This window comes from Lissotriton helveticus, chromosome 3_1 (genome assembly GCF_964261635.1).
Source record: "Lissotriton helveticus chromosome 3_1, aLisHel1.1, whole genome shotgun sequence".
In the NCBI taxonomy this organism is placed as follows: domain Eukaryota; kingdom Metazoa; phylum Chordata; class Amphibia; order Caudata; family Salamandridae; genus Lissotriton; species Lissotriton helveticus.
This window is the reverse complement of record NC_136061.1, coordinates 1,242,691,764-1,242,710,098: the sequence shown is the minus strand read 5'-3', so window position 1 is coordinate 1,242,710,098 and position 18,335 is coordinate 1,242,691,764. Positions and strand designations below refer to the sequence as shown.

Below are 18,335 nucleotides of genomic sequence, written 5' to 3'. Positions count from 1 at the left end.
TGAGATGAACGCAGTATCCGCTTCAGGGACATCGCCCTTTCTCTCAGCTTTTGTGTTTTAAAAATCAAATTGCATGCTGAGCCCGCTTTAGGGACACCGCACGCAGTATACATTTTTTTAAACTATAATGTTGAGTGTGGTGCCCGCTTCAGAGACATCATGCTCTGTTTCATTTAAAAAAAACAAAAAAACTTTAATATTAAGCGCAGCGCCCACTTCAGGGACACCGCGCTCTGTTTCTTTTTTAACTTTATTGGTGAGTGTGGTGCCCGCTTCACGGACACTGCGCTCTGCAATACAATAGGCCTCACTTTTGCAAAAGTTAGACCTACTGGTATTGTAAATGACAATGCCTTTTACTAATATAAAAGGCATTGCCATTTTCAATGCCAATACCTCAAAATCTCGAAATTGCAAGACCTATTGCATTGTAAATAGTTGTTGAGGCTTGTGATCAAGGTTAGAAAATCACTTGGGTAAATGGCCGTGTACATTGTGGTTGTGCACCAAATGAGCTGTTAAATATGCTGAGGGAGGTAATACATTTTTCTTTATTTTTATCCTCATTATTATGCTGTGGGTCTTACTTGGAATGTGCTTGTTTCATTACTATTTTTCAAGAATACCAATATGGAATTGTTGAGTTTTATCTTGATTTTAATACTAATTTGTTATTTAAAGTATTTGTGCTATTCTTTCTTGGTCTATATTTGCTATGAGTGAATAAAGTTTTTGAAACTGAACCAATGGTAATAGTGCTTACCAATCTGAACTTTCGGGAGAAAGCTAGATAAGAATAGGTGCGGATGCTGGTGGAACTTGTAAAGTAAGGTTCCGTCCGCATGCTTCCTCTTAAGAAGCATTTACCTAAAAAATGGACATATGTAAGCCGCCTAGTTCTTGAGTGATCAGCAAAGGGAAAGCAATCAAAAGAGTTGGTCTGTAAGCATGAATGTGTCATGTGTGATTTGAATATGGATTACGCAAACATGGTTTGATAGAATTAATTTGGGGATCCACTAGGTCCGGAAGAAAGAAGGATAACCCAACACGTAGTTAGAAAAGCCCGCTGAAACATGTTGACCTTAATGGACGTGGGGAAACTGTTATCTCCAAACACATGTTTTTCTATTTTTAGTATAGTCCTAAGACCCTCTAAAGTAAGGGAGCGTAAGGGGCCTTGGAGGCTATTGTAATATAGGATCCCAATACTAAATTTGTAAGTTCTGTCCTCGCAGGTGGATAAGGGTTCGGGTTGAACCCTTCGGGTAGTACTAGACATACCATATGATGATTCAATGATGAAGCATGCCACACAAATTTTGTGTGAGGGAGAGTCCTATTTAAAGATTAATCAATTGCCTAATTAGTTGGTTAGTGCAAGTAAGGAACAGAATAGATTGAATGGCCGTTCTTCTTTAGTGTGGTTTAACTATCTTCTCCGGAAGACAAAACGACTGTCCTTCAGGGACACTTGTTATGCAGATTGTAGAGGGCACTATCACCTGGCTGGGAGGGTATCTTGGCGCTGAGCAGGTGTGAGTCTGTCCTTTCCTCTCCCTCTTTGTTTAGCGAATTAAAACAGTGTATATGAACATGAAATCAAAAATGTTATAATAATAATAATAAATTCTTTATTTCGGTTTGTTCACAGTGGAAAAACCATAAAAGGCACAATATTCAACAATCATTACATTTTTATATAGTTAAAAAGAAGAAGCTATTATCAAAAGATTATTTTAAAAGTTTTTCTGTAACAGACTGCATGGAGTAGCAACGATAAGACGGTTTATAAGTTATTTCTGTGCTTCAGGATGCATTTTAAAAAATTGCTCACGGAATAACAAACATTTTCCGATTCCAGCATTTGGAGTCTAAGGAGAGCTGGTCTACATTGTCTAAGACCCCAAGTCCTTAAAATTGGCAATAACCAGATTCTTCTGTGGGTACAGTGGAATTTGCAGAGCAAAATCACGTGTAAGGTTGATTGTGTGGATACTCCATCGCACGAACAAGGAGAGAGAGGATCTTTCCAGCAGTTTTTCTCAGGAAACGTGACCAGTCTAAAAAAAGAATTTAGTCTAAAACGTGTTAGCAGCATTCTCTCGTAGATCGATAGTTGCAGAGTCAGATATGGATGGATGCCATGAGCTAATTGTACCATGTTCGCGTGGACAACCGACATTTTCGTTGCGTTTGATGATAATCTTAGCGATTCCAGGTGGGTTAGCGCTTGGAGTTTAAGAGCTCTCTTTGGAATGTCCTTAATGGTATCTGGGTTGAGGTAAAAGTGCTGGAGGTCTAGGTCTGTAAGAATTTTTTTTACATACGACAGCCACTTTATACTAGAAGATTTTTCAAGTGCCATCGAGTCTGTGATGATAGACTGAGTCAGATTGTTTTTTTCCGATGCCCAAATGCGCCGCCACAGCATCACAGGTTCTATTTTAATTAGGTCCTCTATATAGGGAATTCCTAGTTCTTGATGCATGGCGTATGTTGAGGTACCTCTCGGCATTGCCAGGAGGAATCTAAGAAAGGTGTTCTCCGCCTTCTGAATATAACTGGCGTCAGCGTATCCCCAAACACCCGCACCATATGTGGCGGTAGCCAGGCACTTGGCAGTGTAGATTTTTAGTAGCTCCACAGGGGGCCTTTGTCCAAGTCTCTGGGAGAAGCTCGTTAGAGCAGCTATTGATCTTTTGAAAAGGTTACCCCTTGTAACTACTGCTGGCTTCCATGTTAGGTGGTCGTCGATCATGATGCCCAGGTAGGGGTATTGGGAAGTCACGTCGAGTTTCTGAGCTTCAAGATAGATGGCTTTTGTTCTTAGGGAGCCCCTACCTGCTGTCATAACAAAGGTTTTCTTCACGTTTACCTTGAGGTCCAAATTGGTCATAAAAGTTGTATTCCTATTAAGTGAGTTTTGGAGCTCGCAGGGAGTGCGCGCGAGGATGACCGCATCATCCGCGTAGAGCAGAGCGGGAATCAGGCGATGGTTAATGTGTGGGAGGTCCCGAGCCCCCCTCAACATCTCCTCCTCCAAGCCATTTGTGTAGAGGGAGAAGAGGAAGGGGGCCAGGACGCAACCCTGCCTGACTCCTCGCCCTACGCTAAACGGGGCCGTCAGCTCGCCATTTACGCCGAATCGTACTCTAGCAGTAGCGCCAGAATAGAGTTCGCGTAAAAAATCCAGGAGGGGGGGGATCTACTCCCATTTGGGCGAGAATTGTCCACAGCTTGGCGTGCGAAACGCAGTCGAAGGCTGCGGAGAGGTCTACAAAGACCATGTAGATTTTATTAGCTTTGGCCTGTGTATATTTTCCCATCAGAAGGGTGAGGTTGAGGGCCTGTTCAACTGTTCCGAAACCCTCTCGGAAGCCGAATTGGATGGCGGAGATGATGCGACGGTCCTCACTCCACTGCTGGAGACGCTCTAGGATCACTCTTCCCACTACTTTCCCGAGCGAGTCCAGCAGTGAGATGGGCCTGTAGCACTTTACATCTTGTCTGTCCCCTTTTTTAAAAACAGGGACCATTATTGATTTTGTCCAAGAGGATAGCACTCCCTCATGGACTGCAGCAGTACACACTCTTGTCAAAATCGGGGCCCAAAGATCTAGGTTGATTTTAAAAAAGTCCACTGGGACTCCATCAGGGCCTGGCGCTTTTCCGGTTTTACTTTTCTGCAGAGCCTCCAATAGATCGGGAATATCGAAGACAAACGAAATAGGATACTGTACTCCTGAGGTCGTTAAATCTTTTGGGGAAATTTTTTTTAAAATGTTGGAGAAGTGCTCGACCCATGTCTTTTCATCTATGGCGACTTCTATTCTAGGGGCGCCTGAATCCGATAGGTATGGGGTTCTGACTATACGCCAGAATTGCATGCTGTTTTTCAAAGCCGCGCTCTCATGGAGATCGGCCCACAATTTCTGTTTTAGTTGGGCAGTTCTCAATTTTCTTTCACTTAAATATTTGCGCCTTAGAAGTTGTATTTGGGCTACATCTCTTGGTTTATTGTGAAGAGCCAATTTTAAAGTTTTAAGGGCCTTTGTACAATTGTGGTCAAACCACCTTTTCTTTATTGGATGGTTGGCTTTGGGTTTTGATGTCAGTAGGGCCTTAATGGTGACCAAAATTTGATGGAAGTTCTCTAGGACTTCCTCATGGTCAGAGGATAGATCAAGGCATTTTAGGATGTTTGGGTATGTCTGTACTATAAGTTTTTTAGTGACTTCCATCGGGTTAATCTTAGCCCATCTGATAGTATAGCCATTCTGTTTGCCAATCTCTAGTTTATTTTGTCTTAACGTGCTTGCAATCTCCACATTTAGAGTATTGGTTTGTGACAGGTGCAGATTAACCTTTAAGGCTGAGTGGTCACTGAGTGGGTTACCGATGACCTCGAAATCTTTGACCAGAGCCCGTAGACCGGGTGATAAAAGTATATAGTCTACTGTCGTGGAGTGACCTCTGCCCACGTAGGTCGGACTAAATACATTAGGTTCTATTTGTTGATTGTTCGCAATTTGCAGGTCCAGGTCGGAAAGGACTGAGTTTTTAGGGCGGTCGGCAGAGGGCGTGTCCGTGGGCGTGGCCGCCGGGGGAAGAGGAACCAGCTGAGGAAGATGGAGGATGCTGGTCCTCGCAGTCCCCCGGCTAGCTGCTGGTAGTTCGCCCAAGCCTCTACCCTCGGGTCTCAAGCCGGGAGCGCGAGACTAGCTCTGCCGATTGCAGAGCTCGCTCCCACCAGCGAGTCCTCGGCAGGGGAGGCAGCAATCCGCTATTCGGGAGAGTTTGTCGAGTGGACCTTCAAGGCGTCCTAGGCACAGCAGGCAGCAACGTTCTTTTTGGCAAGTGAGTGTGTTGCTCATATTCCAATAAGAGAAGTTATCAGTGCAACTTATCTATATGTACACTTAAACCATAGTAGGATTCTTGCATCAATACTGTTCATTCTATTTTTTGTTTGTTATTCCTCAGATACATTCATCGATTATCTACTATTAAAGTTGGAGATGATTTTGATAATGATATGAACGTAGTATAGCTGGAAATGGCATCTCTTATGCCTTCATTACGTGTTGGCCCCTATGTTCATTCGGAGATATTGTAGTGCCTGAATTTGAATTACTGGCTCCTATCTCTGCCCCAAAGTCTAGCCATTACAAGTTGTTTCCTTCAAATGGGGGAATAACTGCTCATATCCGGTCTTACTTTGTGCTTTACTCGGCAGTTTTCTCTATTTCTGAAAAAAAGTCCACATGTTCCACCTGCTCTGCGCAGGCAGAAAGTGTTGTGTCAGCAAGAGTTGGAGGGTGGGTAAAAGGCCAGAAGTCCAGAACAGGCTTTTACCTGTCCAGGGGGAGCATTGTCTGCTCCCCCGGGCTGCTGCAGGGGGTGTGTGTGGGTCGGGCAGTGCTGCTACCCACAGCCCCTGCTGGAACAGGCCCAGTGTGCCTGCGCCTGGAACTATCAGTCTGGAGTTTTCAGACCCGATAATTCTGTGCTTGGGCATACTTGGAATTGCGAATTGGGGTATTTGACCCAGAGTTATCTCTCTGTGGGAAGTACCCCAAGTATTAATGACGACCTCATGCTTCAGCAACAGCCCTATAAAGTCTTGACGTACCAACAGGATGGCATTGACGAAACAGGTATACACCATAGAAAAGTCCAGCTGACGTAGTCTGTTGTGTACAACTGTAACAGTGTGCACTAGTATGTGCAAAACGTTATCGAACACTACATCTTTAATAAAAGATTGTTTTAATTTCTGTAGCTTGGACATTGTACATCTCTGACCAGCTTATTAATTAGAAGAAAATCATTCAATTCGTTTGTAACTTGTCAAAATTACGCTTATGTGTGAGATTTTAACACACACAGATACGTAATTTTTTAGAGAGATAAACACAGTGAATTGTTTTCTTTTAATACGTAAATCCACAATACCCCCCTACCGGGGGAACAAAACTTTATAGGGCAATTGCTGATGCCTTCTGTTAAGAGATCTAATCAGGTTTCATACTTTATTTTAAATTGTCAAGCTGGGGCTATCGTAGATCACTTCTATTAGCAAGCATTGGCAAAGGCAATAGATCTGGCTTGCATTTTGAATGTCAACTAAAGCATTTTAGAAAAACTTTCCTCAATGGATAAGCAAAAACAAAAACTATTACTTTTTTTACATTATGTTTTGTAAACTTGCTGGCGCCAACTTTGTACTGCGTTCTGATACACCTGTGGGTCTTGTTCGCACTTTATAAAACTTTGCAAATAAATAAATAAGGCATCTGTGAGATGATGGATTTAATGTGTGATAATTCTACTTTTGGGATGGTAAAATTTAGTGCATGCCCATCACAGGAAGCGGAATGATACACCCGACAGCCAAGAGCTTTAGGTGAAAGAGATCTACTCCTCTAGGTGAAGCACAACTCCACTCTATTCCTAGTTTTAAAGAACTGTTAACAGTAGGTCCAGCAGTCAGCTATACCGTCAAACCAGACCTTAACATGAGAATCTTGCCAGTTTAACAAAGTGTATTTAATCCGTTTGTTGTACAATGTATGTGTATGTCAGATCTTGGTGTCAGAATATAATTTGGTTATTTTTACTGGTGTTGGAAGGGCACAGCCTTTCAAGTGACTCGCCAGAGATTGGAAACTGACCCAATCCGAACTTCTGCCTATACATAAACTTATTGTTTCCTGTTGGCTCCTATTATATTAATATGTTTGAACGATTTTGGATGTTTATTTTAATCATATGTTCAATATGTGTTTATAAGCCACCCGTTGTGTGTTTTCATGATGCTCAAAAGTCAGTGGCGGCAACATAATTACCTACCACTTACGTTACGTCTGTTTTTCAGGTTCCACATTACAGGCATCCATTTGAAGAAGAAAAACCAATTGACTTGGAAAGCTCTGGGGACGAAGACTCATTTGAGGATGATGGAATTGACGACGTGTATTCCGGATCCGGATCTGGAGGTCAGTGAAAGAGAGATGTATCTTTAAGAGGGGGAAGAGAAGGGAAATGCCCTATTCAGAAGGTCGGTGTTTGTCACGTATCCCAGCCATTAAGTGACAAGGGGTGGTCTAATAGGCCTTCCTCACCTTGGACCAAATATTTGGTAGATCTTCAGTACTGGCAAAGTTAATCATTCCCATTTCTTTTAATAGAATGTACATTTGTCTTACATGCATATCTTTCCATTTGCATTGATGTAGCTGTCCTGGACCCTGGACTCCCCTGAGCTAAAACAAGTTGGCTACGGAGTACGACCTCTCCAGTGCATTTGCCAACACTATTCTATAAAGTATCCTTTGCTTAGTTTTTTTTATCTTCCTTAGTACTTTCTTTTTTTGTCCATAACATTGCATAGTTCTCAGAAGCCCTATGACAGCGCTGTTTGGGGGCAATGTTCTCGAAGGTGGGATTTCCTGAATGAGCTACAGGAAGACCACTCCTTCTCGCAACCTGAAGAAAGATTACACCTCCCTGTCACCTAAAAAAGACCACACGCCCGCAGTCTGAAAAGAGAGCACAGCGCTTCAATCTCCAAGGCCTCACCTTCTTGTTATCTGAAAGAGATCACAACTCCTTAATCGCCAAAACCTCACTTTCCTGTCATCTGAATGAGAACACACCTCCCCTTTATCTGGAGTCTACACCTTTCTGACATATTAAAATGATCACCCCTCCCACATCCTGAAAGAGAACACAGCCCTGTGATTTCAAAGAGATCACTCGTCCAGTCACTTTATACTCCTTCCAAGATTCATTACTAAGGAAAGCTGCACTATTTTGTGCATGAGTTCTCCATGCTCGATCATTGACACAGTGGCTGTTCGTGAATTAAAACTAGCATTTGCAATGCAATAAATCTAGCATTTTTGAGAGTTAGATCTATTGGCGTTGTAAATGGCAATGTCTTTTACCTATGTGTTTTGGTTTGGAGTGTAGTGGATGTATGAGCAGTGGAGTAGCTGCAGCGCTGTCGAGAGGACTGGGAATGGAGAATTACCACTGGGAACAGAGACACAGCTGCACACTGCCTAAATGACTTAAAATGGAGGAGTTACCAACAGGACCAGAGAAGCAGCCAGCAGCACAGCCTACAGGACTGAGAATAAGGAATTACCACAGTGATCAGTTACTGCTGCAGCACTGCCTTAAGGACTTAGAATGAGGAATTACAGACGGGACCAGAGTAGTAGCTAGCAGCACTGTTAAGAGGGCACAGAATGAGGAATTACAACTGGGACCAAAGAAGCAGCTAGCGGGACTGTATAGAGGGCTAAGAATGAGAAATTAACACTCGGACCAGAGATGCAGCTAGAAGCACTGTCTAGAGGACATAGAATGAGGAATTACCAACGGGACCAGAGAAGCCGCTGCGACTTACTGGGTGACCTGGACAAGATTAAGGACAAATGTAAGCTATAAACCAATGAAAACATAGGATTATTGAAAAGCACATGAAGGCGCTAATCAAAATCGATGGACGTCCATAATGGCCATACACTGTATACAGCATACCTCGCAGAAATGCTCCTGTGTGCTGCTATGCTCGACCAAAAAATGCATTGGAACTGTCTAGTTTGCTGCTTGCTCATTAGCTCTAGCAGTATATAGACCTATCCTGGAATGTCAAAGTCGTGACTACAGATCTCCGTTAAGGTGGTTTTATTGGCCACATACCACTAGTTCACATCTTATGTGGAATGAAACACTCACTCTGCAGTCTAACATTTAGAATTTATCCCTCAGACAGTAGAATTTTTCCTCTTGTCACCCCCACTCTCCTCCTTAGGATAGTCACCCTAAAACGTTGATTTTGTTTCTCCATTTTCAACTGAGTTGGCTAGTTGCCCTAAGTCAGCTTTGACACCTTCAGCCAGTTTTGGCTTTTTTAAGGAAATACAACTTTACATGCAGGGGTGGGGGGGGGGGTCCTGCACCAGGTTTCTCTGGAAATAATAAAATAACAAAACCAGGACAACAAAGGAGTGACACATAACATTGGTCCACTTGAAAGTATCTGAGTGGGTCCAGCAACTACTTCAGACATGTGTTTGCAACCTGAATATCACAGTCCCTGAATCTTGACGTGGGAAAATTAGCCCTTTATCCTTCTGCGGTTGAAATAAATGAGGGAATATTGAGCTGTTTGCTGGTAAAGAATACTTTAGCATTATTCAATTGACAATATGTTCTTGTATTATTTACTATGTATGGTTATTTTATGACTTTTTTCAAATGAACTAAGTAATAATTGTGTAATTTATATTCATTTTATTATGTAATTGTAGTACATATGTTTGTTATCGGTGAGCTGAGGCACTTATTAACATTTTAATATTGTGTCATATTAGTAATTTTATTATAAACATTTTGTTCACAAACCAATCGTTCATGCATCCAGCAGGTATATAGTTTCTTTTAGTTTATGGCTATATCGGTACAGATATGTCTTATAATAACGTTATTTTATATTTCACTATGCGACATACATAATTGTATACTTTTTATTTTGCACTTAACCCTGGTAATTATTTATTTTACTATACCAATAGGTATTCATTATATAATTGTTTTTATTTTGTAAATGACATATCCTTGCATGTTTTAATAAATAATGTACGGTGCTTATTTATCACTCACGTGCAATCACTTGCAAATTACACTGGTATGTTTAGCACAGAGAAAGTTCATTTTGTGGCAGTATTTTATATATAAAGTAAATATTCTCATTGTAGATTCAAACTATTACTTGATAGCAGCAGCGCCCCCTGCAGGTAAGAGCGGTGGGGCCAAGTGGAGGGGGGATTTCTACAGACGACGGCAGAAAATTAATTATTTATTTAATTTTCCCATGTGGTCGCCTATCAAATCCCACCCAACCCAGTCCCACCGCTGTTACCTGCTTGATAGGTTGGGGTATATGTTCAGTTACAATGTAGTGCCTTCTCAGGAGAGCTGATGGCTAGCAGGACTCACACTAATGGCCCGATTTGAGTTACTTGTCAGTGTAAATCTTAGGAGCCAAAGTAATTGTAGTTTTCACCTGTTACCTTTTGAGGGGTCCTCTCAGATCCTGTCTTTTTGCCAGAGGCAGACTAGGTTATAACCTGGAAAACAAACATATTTTTGGTGAGTCTGGAGCCAAGTCGATCATATGTTTGGCTTGTCTGCCATTTGACGGACTCTTCACCAATCCTGACGGTTTATAAAGGAATCGCATTTGTGGTAAAACTCTGTATTTGCCTGTCAGTTTCCTACCACAGGCTGAAAAGGAGGGTGGTTGTGGTGAGGAATGTGGCACCTTGATTGATTGTTGGCATTGGAGGTCACGCTCGAGTATCAATGTACCAAGGTTGTAGAAAGTAGGGTGGGCAGAACTCACGGAGTTTTACTCCACGGAGTATCCCAAAATCTCTGCGACACTCTGTGGAATTATGGCACCTTGCGCTGATTTTTGGGCACAGAGAGCTTGTCCTGCGCTGTCAAATCAGTGGGAATTGCACCATTTGGCACGCCAGAGGGTGCTGCTTCTTTCTGCTGCTCAAGTAGATTTTTTCTTCAAGCGGCACCTTTCACACCGCAAGCAGCAGCATTCTCAACGCGACCCCACGTGTTGATAAATCTTGTCAGGAGGCGGACTAGTGTTTGATTTTCTCGCTTGCCAACTTAGTGTTGGCGAGCGACGTGCTATAAAAAACTCCACCACACAGCGGTTGGCAGTGTTTTTCCTAAACTCCACGCTCCAAGTGGAGTGCTGAGTGGGCAAAACTCTGCAAACTGTGCCAGAGGAGCGGTGTTTACCAGCCACCCCTAGTAGGAATACTTTCAAACAGGTAGAAAGACCATTTATGAAACATATATGCAGAGGTTTGGAATTCCTATAGTCAGACTCCTAGGACATATTGTTTGGGGTCAAGGACAACAAGTTAAAATGATTATTTTGTCCTTGCGACAAGTAGGACCAACCCCTTGCAGTGCAAACCCTTTGGCTGCCAGGTTACAGTACCACATTATGGATCAAGGGAGGGCACTGTCTGCATTGAAGGTCATATTTGAGTCCATATGTTAATGCCGTTTGAACTTGTATTGATGGTTCAATAATGCAAATCCTTTATTACTAGGGCGAGCGCTCTAAGGAAATGTAAGCTCGGACTGCCCAGCCGATAGTGGTCCCTCTATAAAAATGCATACACATGTTTGCAAAGTTTAGCAATATGAGGCTACTTATAATGTACCCAGACTGCTCTCTGATTAGATGCAAATATTTTTAGAAGCTTGAATGCAAGAATAATGAGTCTTTGCTTTCAAATTAAATGTTCACAAAAACATGATACTAGGAAAAAAAACGTTTTGCTAAACTACAGTGAAATTTCAGGTATTGTTTCTTTGAAGCAACATCTACGAAAATGTGTTGATGCATGCTAGTATTCCCCAAAAATATTAAAAATGGAAATTCAGTGCAACCAGTTTCAACAAGATTGGGAAACCTGAAAGTAAACAATCATTGGCAAAGCCAATAGGCTTGATATTGGTGGTCAGCCTTTTGGTTTTGTCAATGTGTGTCGCCACATGGTTTTTGTATAACTTTATTGTTGTGGGAGCTGCCAGGACCTCACCATTATAAAAAACATTGGCAAAAAGCAATAATATTTTTGGTGTCAAAAAGCACACATTGCCACAATAGTCTCAGACACTAAATAAAGCTATTTTGTGTGTCGATATGGTCCTTGTAAAAGAACAGTATGCTGTCCCTCACACTAAAGCCAGTCTATAGATAGATAGAGAGAGAGAGAGAGAGAGAGAGAGAGAGCTAGAATTTTAATAAAAACAAAAGGTCTTGGTAAACTCAAGACCTAATTATGGGCCCAATTCTTAAATAAAGTCACAAAAGTTCACCCATGGTATATGCCCTTCCACTAGTGCAGATTTACAGCTTTCATACATTCATAATAATTTATAGAAGTAGGCCAGGATATCACATTCCTAAAATAACATTTGTGAACTGCATTTTAGCATGAGCAAACATGCATGTGTAGATTTTGCTCATGCGAAAATCTGTTGAGCGTTTACAAGTTCACTTTCCTTCCAATCACTTTTTTCCCAACCGTAGAAGAAGTTTTATTTCTACCCTTGTCAGGAGTTAATTTCCTGCCTTCCTCAGTGTGGGAACATATTAGAGAAGAGCTGGTAAAACCCCCTAAAACATGCAAGTTAGTAGTTTTGCATAGCCTCAAAAGCGCTTTCCGACCCTTAAACCTATTGCTTAACGCTACCTCCAGCCCCAATATGTAGTTGTGTAGAAAGGTAGCAAAATGTTGGAATTGCTTGAATTCAAACCCTACTATAGTATGAGCCCTGGCATAATCAGAGAGGCTATTATCAGAGCTCTTAAATAACGAGATTACTATTGCCGCACCAAAGGGGCAAGTAGATTTCTGAAGCAACCTGTCCCATGGACAAGCATATATTTCGCTAAATTCCACACCCCTGCACATTTGTGCTTGCCCTTTTTTGGTTTTGAAGATAAAAAACCTTGGTTATCCATAGATTACCTTGATTGACAATGCTTTAAGCTTGTGTTTTGATGGATAATTAACCAGATGTTTGAACAGCCTCGAAGGATGAGTACCTAGGAGAATAAAGTCATGATTAAAATTATATTGCCCTTGTACTGGAACAATATTTTGAGTTTTCTTTGAAGTTGGAAGGTTTGGTACCCACTTCTTCAACTATCTTTAATGTGGTGTGAAATCCATCAATGTAGCAGCCTATGGGGTGTGTCGCTTAAGGGGGCCGTATCCTATAACTGCATGTGACTCTCTAGGGGATAAACGATTTTATAGGCTCATTGTTATATATACTACAATACAAAATCGCAGCAGAACTATTGAACGTCTGCCTTTTCTGTGCTTCAAGTGATGTTTTTCTTTTTTCTCAGATTTTGAACTGGAATCTGGAGTGGATACAGAGGTGAAAGTCACGACAGAATTTACAAAAATATTGTCTACCACACCAGCAGTGCTGCCTGTGACGTCAGTACAGCCTGCAGTGACTCCATTTGAAATGCTACCCTCTGAGGACTCGGTCACGAATGGGCGACCAACCAGCGCCCCGTTCACAGTGAGAGGAACCTCAGTGCCGGTCATAACAAGCCACAAAGTGGCAACCACCACACCTGCCGCGCCAGCCCCAACGACTGCTGCGGCACCAGTTGCTGTAGCTACCTCCGCCCCCATCGCCCCAACCACGACCACAGTCAAACCCACAACCGTCCGGCGGGTGCTGCCTCCTGTTGTCACTGTGTCAATGGCTAGGCCAACTACACCTGAAGTGAACACAATCAGTGAAGAAGTGACAGAAAGCTTATTGGAAGCAGCTACCTCTATGCGTATCACCACTAGCAAACCACGGCCACGGGTCATCCCCAAACCCACAACCTCCAGAACCCAAGAGGTCACGTCAGTCATAGAAAGGAGCACAGCGCCCAGCACCACAACCACATTGGCGACCACGGAAGCACCCCAGGTAAGTCTGATGCCTCGTGAGTCATGCATGCTTTCAAATAAGTTACATTTTTCAAAATATATTTTTATCCACAGGAGGGGGGTTTTAATGCAGAGGGTACCTGTAGGTGCTTAGTGCTACAACAATGCAACAGGAAGAGGGACTTCAATGCAGGCAGTAATTGCAGCCATTGGGCCCTTCATAGATGCACAGGTGAGTGCGCTTTACGGTCATACAATACTCACTGACAGCAGGTCTTTCAGAGAGACATTGTGAGAGTGGCTATATGGATGCACTACTCCTAGCTGGTGTGTCATTCGGAGATGCACAGTCCAAACTCAGGGTGAACATTTTGGTGGCTCGTCCTCCAGCATTGTACAAGTGATGAGAGTTCAAATGAAGGCGGTACTTGTAGCAAGCCAGCCTCTCAAAGAGGCACTGGGAGGGGTGATGGGCAAAGAAGTTAAAATCCAGGCAGTTGTTGTAACTAGTATGTTCTTTAGAGATGCACAGACGGCATGGGGTTCAAATGCAGGCAGTAGCTAAATCCTGAGGTTGCTCAGACTGTGGTTCACGTGTGGACAGAAGTCATTGTGCGTGGCTAGTTTAACAATGCCAGAAGAGGGCACACTCCGTAAGTAGCCTCAAGTGGAGAGCACAGAAGGTAGAATTGGTATTTCAAAAGTAAAGTGATCTAAAAAAAACTGCATCTAAACACCTCTAAAAAGCAAAGATGCAGAGCCAGTTAGCACAGCTGTGTGTACCTCTGTTAGTGTGCAGCCAAATATTCATGGGAATAAAAGAAGTGTAGAAGTATAGCAACATCACAGCCACAGTCTGTTGCAGGACACAAAACTGCTACACCCCATACTTGGGGGAGCAGTTCAAGGCACTGGACAGCACAAGCAGCAGGGATATCTAGGCACTCCCATCATCCCCAAGCCCAAGAAGCATGTCACTTGTCCTGCAGAGTTATTCATCACCCTCCCAAATGAGTGTCCAAGGATGGATAGCCTTAATGCAGATGCCAGTGTTCACCGCTTCCTGGGCCAAACTGGAGTCTTAGAACGGGCTTGGCTGTCTTGGTGTGGGCTCAGCCAGAAAGGACCAGCAGCTTGTTTGAGCTTATTTATAATTATCGGGTATTCTGCTCTTCAGGTATTGGATAGTCTACTGTTGTGGGGCCTGGCGAGTTTGCCGATCTTGACATGGGCTGAGTCCGAAGAGATAGGCAACTTGACCACATTCAGATAAGTTTTAGGATGAAATCCAAGGACAATCATGATACAGACACAGGTAATTTCCAGCAGGTTTCAGAGTCTTTGCAGGGTCTCCACCAGAAGAAACAAACAGCTTGACTATCCTCAGGTACGGTAATCAGTAGTTGAGCACGGATAACCTTGAGGCAGGTTCAGGTAGTCTCCTGTAGCGAATCCTACTAGGCTTGGGGGTCTTGGCAGTGGCCATGAATATTACTGACATGCGTAGGCCTTATGTGCATCAATGGCTCATAGAAATGTGTTAACTGGGTGAGCTGAGCAGTATGGATGTCTTTTAGTTTTAGTTCTGCCTGACAGCGCAACTTTCTGAATGACCGGTTTACAATTTGCAGGGTGGACTTTGAGTCAACCTCCTTAGGCCATTCGGTTGTGTAGGTTATCCTTCTTTAGTCATTACTGTGAGACTTTTGTTTAGTCATTGCTGTGAGACTTTTGTCAATCACATCTTGGATCAGCGAAGGGGAGTCAGGGCCGGACTGGGAACCACAACCGGCCCTGGCAAAGTGCTTGGCTGGCCCCTCTCCCCACTCGGGGGGGGTTGGAGGTGCCGCTGAGCTCTTTGCCGGGGCCGGTTTTCGGCCGATTTTGGTACAGGGCCGATTTTGCAGCTCTGCTGCAAAAACGGCCCTGTAACAAAAACGACACCCAGGGGCCCAAAACCGGCCCCCACCCGTGCGGCGCACCGGCGGATTCCCCGGTGCCCGCTATGGCCAGTCCAGCCCTGAGGGGAGTATTCATCACTTAAGCGCCAGCCCGACGTGGAGAAAAAGCCCAATGATGAAGCATGACACCTACCTAGTTGTGTGAGGGCATTTTTTTCTAAAGAGTTGTGCTCCCTGCTGACTCTTTAGAACTGTTCTCACCTGAGTAGATTAACCCATCTTTTTAGGAACTGCATACCCTTCCTACCTTTGAGTATTCATCTCTCACCTAATGCTATTGTTTGCTTTATTTTATAAGGATCATGTCTCTAAGTAATCCAACTTCCAGCATTAATATGTACTTAAATGATATAATATGCACCACATGCACAGTAGTGCACATGTGGAGGGAACACCTCACCGGTACCGAGGCATAACTGCAGGGGTTCAGGTCACTGAGCAGTGGAGGTTTTTAAAAGGTTCGCTCCCGTAAAGAACAATATACTTTAAAATATTGAGGGTTCTACAGGAAAACGGGCTGGTAGAATGGGAGCCAAACATGTTTCAACAAAACAGATAGATCAGGATTGTTCTTTTAAAAAATATATATTTATTTATTTTTACGACCATGTTAAGTGTCATGCATTTAGAGCATCCAAGCACAAAAATGTATGGAAAAATGTGTGAAGTTTATATCGAGCATTGTGCAGTCAGACTCCAATGAGTGGCTGCATGCTCTGTCCTGTGTACACGATGTACTTCTGCTGGACAGAAGTGCATAGTCTGTAGACAATGCAATATTTATATAATATTTCCAGTGCTGCAAGCCCTGAGACGGCCAACCATCATGACTTGCTCAGCGTAGACGTATCAATGAAACAACTGTTTGTCGCTATTTCTAAGTGAACAATATCACCACACAATAATATTGTATTAACTGTATCGCCTACCCCTATATCGCAAGGTAAATATTGAATTAAGATTCTTAATTCTACATATACTTACAGTGGGAGGTAGGTTTAAATGGACTTAAGAATTGTAATTATACATGTCCCTTGCAAAAAAGGGTAGGTCAATGCAGTGGTTATGATAATACTGCCATGCAGTATACCGCATAACTATAGTGACCCACTGCAACTTTAAACATATTGGTATCAATGCTTGGGGTATAAAAAATATTTAACTACATGTAACATGTAAATACAGCCATACCTAGCACCCATGTCATTGGCAGTGACATGTTAGAAACCAATTGAAGGGCCGTTTGCCTGTTTCTTGCATAGTCTGTTTCAGTATTACATTGTACACACATTTTTAACCAGGAAAAGGTACTGATATTTGGGTGTTGAGTTAGAGAGGAGGTACATTTGTAATTGCAGACGCTTACTTTAGAGTGAGAGGATGATGATCAGTTAGGATGTGTGCTCCAGTGATTAATTAGAGAAAAAATAAGCACAGGATCCCAAGTATTTCTTAGATGCCCGCTGCTAGTGCTGCTGCATGTGGCGGTTCCCGAGTACAGGTGCTGCATAGTCTTTTTTCAATGTGAATGAATGAATGAATGAACAGGCTTTTATATCGCGCAGCTATGCCCAATGGGCGTCAAGGCGCCTAACTCAAAACAACCTAGCAGGGGCAGTCAGAAACAAGAACTTACTGGTATGCTTTAATAAAATACCAGGTCTTCAACGCTTTCCTGAAGAGATCAAGGGAAGGCTGTAGTTTGATCTCCAGGGGGAGTATGTTCCATAGCTGGGGTGCAAGGATGGAAAAGGCCCTGCTCCCCCATCTAGCCTTCTTAGCGCGTGGGACCACCAGTTGATTTAGCTCAGATGAGCGCAAACATCTGTTTGGAACATACCTCGTAAGCAAAGATCCCAAAGCATCAGTCGGACCTGCCTTTAAGGCACGGTACGTGAGGCAGAGAAGTTTGAATGAAACTCTTGAAGAGATAGGGAGCCAATGGAGACTCTTCCTAGCCATGGTCATAGAGGACATCCAGGGCAGGGCCAGTACAAAACGCGCCGCCGCATTCTGTACAACCTGCAGGCGCTGCAGGAGGCACTTGTTGGTCCCGGCATAAAGTGAGTTGCAGTAATCAAGCCGTGACCCGACAAGGGCGATAGCAACCTGCTTACGTGCCTGAGGGGAAAGATAATGGACAATTCTTTTAAGAGTCCTAATGACACCCCAACAGGTGGCCACGGTCCTATTGACCTGGAGTTCCATAGAGAGCCGGGTATCAAAAATGACGCCAAGATTCCTTGCAGAATGTGTCGGAGTGGGGCAGATGCCTAGGGACGAGGGCCACCACTCGCCTGACCACAGGCCCTGGTCTTTCCCAAAGACCAGGACTTCGGTCTTGTCGCCGTTCAACTTTAGGGAGTTGAGAATCATCCACTCTGCAACAAGTTGCATGCAGGACCTAAAGTTGAACGCGGCGACATCCACCGAGTGAGTCAGAGACACCATAATCTGCGTGTCGTCAGCATACGACACTACCTCCATCCCCTGAGATCTTACTAGTCTTGCAAGGGGGGCCACATAGATATTAAACAGGGTCGGGCTCAAGGCTGACCCTTGTGGCACCCCGCATTGCAAAGACTTTACAGGGGAGAGGTAGTCTCCAAGCGTTATACGCTGCTCTCGTTGGTGAAGAAAAGAGCTCAGGAGACTAAGAGCCGGTCCTGCTACCCCTGCCTCCCTTAGCCTGGATGTTAAAATCGAGGGAGACAGGGTATCAAAAGCTGCTGTAAGATCCAGCAGGACTAGCACGGTAGATTGACCCAGATCCACCTTCCGGCGGATATTATCCGTGACCATGGTCAAAGCGGACTCCGTGCTGTGAAGCTTTCTAAAGCCATGTTGGGAC

The 18,335-nt window shown here is 43.5% G+C and overlaps 1 protein-coding gene across 1 annotated transcript in view; it reads left to right on the top strand.

The window, feature by feature from the left end:
- The window catches only part of SDC3 (syndecan 3), a 438,586-nt gene that overhangs the window by 352,019 nt on the left and 68,232 nt on the right, over nucleotides 1-18,335 (top strand). The window contains exons 3-4 of the mRNA XM_078681882.1: nucleotides 6,881-7,001; nucleotides 12,977-13,563. Of these exons, the coding sequence (XP_078538008.1) occupies nucleotides 6,881-7,001; nucleotides 12,977-13,563 (708 nt within the window). The remainder of the gene's footprint in view (nucleotides 1-6,880; nucleotides 7,002-12,976; nucleotides 13,564-18,335) is intronic.